The following is a 5,507-nucleotide window of genomic DNA, read 5'->3' as shown; positions in this document are numbered from 1 at the left end:
GGTATTGTGATCATCAGCATCTATGTAGATGATCTTATTATTGGGGGTGATAACTTGGAAGAGATTGAGCATGTGAATAGTCTTCTCAAAAGGAAGTTGGACATGAAGGATTTGGGAGATTTGCACTTTTTTTTTTGGGCATAGAGGAGCTGCGGTGGCAACGTGTGAGGTCGCTTGACAACTTCATGAAGGCCTTAGCTAGGATAAAAGTCCCATGATATCGATGCACACCAGACATGCTTCTTAGAGACTCTTATTTACATCGAAAGCGGGATCAAAGGGCATTGCATTGACAAGTTTTGTCCCCATGAAGAGTAGAGCCCTTGCGAATAGGTCAACAATAGTCTACCCCTTCACAAACAGAACGTTAAAGAAGCCTTTTCCTAAATAAAACACTTGGGACACATCTTTCTCATGAAATACATCATCATGCTAACCATCTCCCCAGCTCTACCTTCCTTGTTGGCGGTTTCCCTAGGCATAACAAAATAGCACTACACATAGAAAACAAACGTATTTGCCTTCTAACCAAGTCCCGGGAGATATTAGCACATACCTTCCCACTGCGGATGTTTGCTTTTGCTGAGCTTGAGCATTTAGACGCGAAGAAATCCAGACTTGCTCTCTGCAACTTCTTCGCCTCTCTACTATCACCTTCTTGGTCCTCGCAATTCTTGTTCATCTCCCCCAATCCCCCACCAATGGCATCCACCATCTCCCGACTCATCGAGTTATTCCCATGAATCTGCCATCCTATGGTTGCTACCACCCCGCCCGCGTGCATGCACGAGATGCACGTCCCCTCGGACTGGTGCATGCAAACTCACGTGTGGATTAATTACCACCCAAGGACACCCCACTCTCCTCACTCCGCATCCCTACCTTGCCTAGATTGTCTCTCAATTAGCAAATTGTTCTATGCCATATGTATAAATTGATATTATCGCCTAGTCTAACAAGTCTGGTGCACACATTACAAAAACTTACTTTTTAATATCTTGCATGTCTTAAAGATGAGAAATAAGTTATCTTTTTTGAATTCTACATCAAATAAGAGTTATCAAAATGCTGTGAATTTTTGAAGATTCATAGTCATTGATCAAGGACAAACCTTATTCAACATGGATTAAAAAGGGATGTATGTTTATACTAGTTACATGTTATTCAATCTCTACTGCAAATTACTATAGGTACGATGGGCCTCCGTACATTCAATTACATTTCACGCTCACAACATTCATGCGCATGATACCTCCGCTCAACTGATACAATGACATTTCACGCTCACGACATTTTTCGAAGCATGTTGTCATTACATCACCTACAGCAAGGCTGTTGAATTTGTCAATTCTTATTGGTTTTGTTAAAAAATATTCTCAATTTCAAACACTCTAGTGGTTTTTTTTTTGGGGGGGGGGGGGGGGGGGGGGACGAAATTGGAAGAATCAATTATGGGGTGCATGTTCAATGAAACAAAGACACGTTACATAAGCAAAATGCAATGCATGTGGAGAAATTGCCTCCGCCGGGGCGCACCACCAACATAGTAAAGTTTCATTGGCCAGACTCCTCCCAGCCTGTCAACAACCAACCCTGTAGACAAGGCACCACGAGTCTAAAAGGCTTAAGCACGTGTTTCTGTAGGCATGTGCTGTTGCTTTTGGTGCCATTACGCGTCCACTTGTTGTATATAAAAAGCTGCTATCCACGCCTTGGCGGTAGGCAGCTAATCCAAACACAACCACACCACAGAGAGAATTCTACTTCCTAATAGATATATTCACCATTCCGGCAAATTTCGTCCGTCCATAGCAGTTTTTTTTTTCCGTCCACTCTTCTGTCCTCACTCTTCGTCCACAAATCAACAGTTATAACAGCAGCATGTCCGGAGGAGCTGGAGAAACCCTACGTCATCTGTCGATGGGCGGCCTAGGCCAGCTTACAATCTTCTACTCGGGCAAGGTGAACATATACGAGGATGTGCCGGCCGACAAGGTAATCAATCGTATTTTTATAACACACGTCATTAATTAGTAGAATGGACGGCGCATTGTTCTTAATGTGCCTACTAGTTTAGGCTAACATGAGAGCGCTCACCTGCAGGCAAATGCTATCATGCTGCTTCTCTCGAATGGCAACAACAGCAGTAGAAGTGGTTGCGATAATAGACCCAGCTCGTCGACTAAGCCCGCGCCGCAGGCGATGATCGACACAGAGCCCAGTAGTACAGCTAACAATGTCGGTGAGGTGCGATCTAGATCCTCCGCACCTCCTCCATACACGATCACACAAGTAGAAAGAAAGCAGCGGCTGCAGCAGCCTGTAATCAAGCGATCCCAAGCTGGTATGCATGCTTGACATGACTACTCTCTGATCTCTTCGCCTCTCTCTCCCTCTCTCCCTCTCTCCCTCTGTGTACTGTGTGTGTGTGTGTGTGTGTGTTGTTGGCCGCCTTCTGACCTTTCCGTGCGTAATACTGTTTGCAGAACTTCCATTCGCGAGGAAGGCATCGCTTGCCCGCTTTCTGGAGAAGCGAAAAGACAGGTATAATCAAATCCAATCCATTAATACGCCCGTCTGATCCTGATTTTGCTCCCATATTGTGTACTTCGGCCGGAGTCGGTTTGGGGTTTTTTTTTCTTTTTTTGGGGTTGGAAGAGCATTATTGATTCATGTGAGGTTCTGATTGATTTTGCAGAGTCGATGCAAAACTCAAAGAATCATCAACAGTCGAAGTTTCATGTAGCCCCCCCTGCTGCAAGAAGATCAAGCTCTTCTGAGGAGTCGCCGCCGACCGAGGACGACCCACACGTGGCCTGAAGTGATTCGCTTGACAAAAGGCCAACCTTCAAGGTCCACGATTTAAAGGCTCCCGAGTCCCGTCGTATCGGGACCGTTGAAGGGAACTCCAAAACAAACGCGTGGCTTTAAAAAGAAAATGTATAGTAAGCTCAGCTGTCTGCCTCCTTTGAAAATTGAGAGGCAACCCTTCTTCGACTTTGCGGCATGTGCCAAATTTTGGAGGGCTACAATGTTTTTCTTGGGGTACTCATCGAGTCCTCAACCATGGAGGGGCTTAACCACCATGAGCAATTCTTTTGTACACACTCAAATCTTTATTCATTTGTGTCAATTGGCTATATACCTTTGTGATAGTGAGCCTTCATAGCAAAATAAATTGAAATCTTAATGCCATGCCCCCACAAGGCTTGCTATCCCACACATATTCCTCATAGCGGCTCTTTCGTGTTTGGAGAACCCAAAGGGTGCAGTGTAGGAATCAGAGTAAAATTTGTGTCGATCATGTCCTCAAATGTTGTTTGAATGTAAGAGGGCAGGAAGCAGAGGAGATGATAATAATACATGAAGCCACTGTTCGAGAGCCCTTTTTTAAGATCAAAGTGCATGCCTTCCCTGTTGTAGCTATGAACATAATCATCTTGAAAGTCAATAAGAAGAATGATGAGTTTAAAGAACTTGACAGTAGCTACAATGGATGGATTTGGAATTGCCTGCCTTTCATGGACAGTTGTAAGCATGAACTGTTGTCTTTGTTGATTCAATGTATCAAAGTTACTCTCCTTAAAGGTATTGCTGTCTTTGCCTTAGCTTCATCACTATTGAAGCTGCCTTAGCTTCATCACAAGTTGCAGGTTTGAAAATAATCTTCAAGATGCTCAATCCATGCTTCTTCTTCTCTTCTCCTTCCCATAAATGGTTGGTAATGACCTTTTATTTGTAACGTTCTTAAGGGTAAAGTCATCTACATGATCATATTTAAGTCCATATCCATTGCAGTTTCCATGGCCTTGACTCTATCCTGCAACTCCCTTAATAGCTCAATGTATTGTAAGATCGAACCCAACCTATTCAGCAGCTCTCGGTTGTGGGCTTATGGGAACTTCACCAGGTCTTATTACCACTCATTGTCAGAATTTTCTTGCGCCTTGCCCTTCTCACGTTAACCTTGTCTACCATCAAAATTTAGACGATTGCGATTGCCAACTTTGGTATCTAGCCACCCTCGATATTTCCCTTCCTCTCGCCATCAAAGAATATGCAGATATAAACAAGGCACTTGCATGTGGACCCCCTACTCATGCCAATCAAACAAAGGTTCACCGCTAGTGATATTGTTTTTTCTGTGATACAGTGAGAAGTTTATTTTCTTTAAAAAAAGCTTTTGTAATTTTATTGTATAGTCACAAGATGGCTGCATATCAAATAGATTCAATAATCAACCTAGAACAAGAAGAGGACCTTACAGGGATTATTGCATGTGGGTGTAACTCCAAAGATAGTTATCTAACTTTTTGATAGGAATCACTCAGGAGCCTTTTCAATAGTTCCTAGCTCATAGTACCTGACAATATAATCACATAAGAAAATCCAGATGGACTCTCCGTTGAAGATTAGTAAGGTCAACCAACAGATCCATATAAAAGAGCCATGGACTCATCCGTTGAGGACCGGCGATCACAAATATGACTATTCTGATCTTGAGTAAGTCTGCCAGCCCCATGGGTTAGCTAGCCTAGAACCTTCACCCACATCGGACCACAAGGATTCTTGGTGCTCCATGTGCGCTAGCTCTCTTGCATCCAGCTTCTCTCACCCTTTGGCATATGCATTGGCTTGGATTGGAGTGGTGGGGTCGACATGAGTTATTTGCAAGAGATCTTGTCGCATTAGATGAGGCTTCAAAAGTGGATTCCCTCTTATGATGATTTGCTTGTACTTCGGAGTAGGGAGATCAAGGATGGGGTCAATTGTAGAACCAACCACATCTTATTCATGTTGCGTAGTGTCTACTTCATCATCTGGCTTGCCATCCACGAGTGGTTCCTCTCACGGGCGAGAGTGTTAGTGAGAAAATCAAAGGACAAAACACGGGAGTCACTCTCAGTTAATGGAGTGCTAGTATCATCCGTATTTTTGTTATCATAAATAGTGGATAAGTAAGAGGTTATTGGATTAATAATTGGATAGGTGTTGTCATCCTCATCATCTTGTTTATCCCTATCCCCATCATGGGAAGGTGACAATGGTTTCTTTGTGATAAAGAAATCCTGTAAGATATGCAAATCTTCTTCCCTAGGGAATGAGGGATACTCAATGTGCACTTGGTCAAAGTCGTAGACTAATGTGGTCATTAGTTTTGTAAGTGTGCACAAATGAGATCAAAAAGTCAAAGAATACCACATAGGGATGATATAGTTTTACTATTATGTTATAGTAGGTGTTGGTGGTGGGTGCACCAAGTTTCTACCCATCCGTATGTTAGCATCCAATTTAGGCTTTCTTCAATTCTAGGAAGGGGAGCTACAAAAGAATTGGTGATAATGGTTTCATGAGTTCTACCGAGGCTCCTCCCCCTTGCTAAAGTTAGTAGAGTGATTTACTTGTACTCGGGAGTAGGGAGATCAGGGATGGGGTCAATTGTAGAACCAACCACATCTGATTCATGTTGCGTAGTGTCTGCTTCATCATCTGGCTTGCCATCCACG

At 43.3% G+C, this 5,507-nt stretch overlaps 1 protein-coding gene across 1 annotated transcript; it reads left to right on the top strand.

Annotated features, from left to right (window-relative positions):
• The first annotated feature begins 1,720 nt into the window (after positions 1-1,720).
• LOC147620369 (protein TIFY 10b-like) lies at positions 1,721-3,140 on the top strand. Its single transcript, XM_086824619.1, has 4 exons — positions 1,721-1,995; positions 2,104-2,344; positions 2,487-2,544; positions 2,699-3,140. Exons 1-4 carry the CDS (start codon positions 1,882-1,884, stop codon positions 2,778-2,780), a joined length of 495 nt encoding a protein of 164 aa, XP_086680745.1. The 5' UTR covers positions 1,721-1,881; the 3' UTR covers positions 2,781-3,140.
• Positions 3,141-5,507: the final 2,367 nt, after the last annotated feature.

This window comes from Cibotium barometz, chromosome 31 (assembly GCF_041138505.1).
Source record: "Cibotium barometz isolate CiBa-2024 chromosome 31, ASM4113850v1, whole genome shotgun sequence".
NCBI lineage: Eukaryota > Viridiplantae > Streptophyta > Polypodiopsida > Cyatheales > Cibotiaceae > Cibotium > Cibotium barometz.
This window is presented reverse-complemented; position numbering and strand designations above follow the sequence as displayed.

What these genes read in the sequence shown, in the direction of transcription:
- LOC147620369 (XM_086824619.1), top strand. Translation starts at nt 1,882, where the DNA reads ATGTCCGGAGGAGCTGGAGAAACCCTACGTCATCTGTCGATGGGCGGC. An exon ending in AATCAAGCGATCCCAAGCTG is followed by an intron (nt 2,345 to 2,486) that starts GTATGCATGCTT and finishes TACTGTTTGCAG; the next exon opens with AACTTCCATTCGCGAGGAAG. An exon ending in CTGGAGAAGCGAAAAGACAG is followed by an intron (nt 2,545 to 2,698) that starts GTATAATCAAAT and finishes TTGATTTTGCAG; the next exon opens with AGTCGATGCAAAACTCAAAG.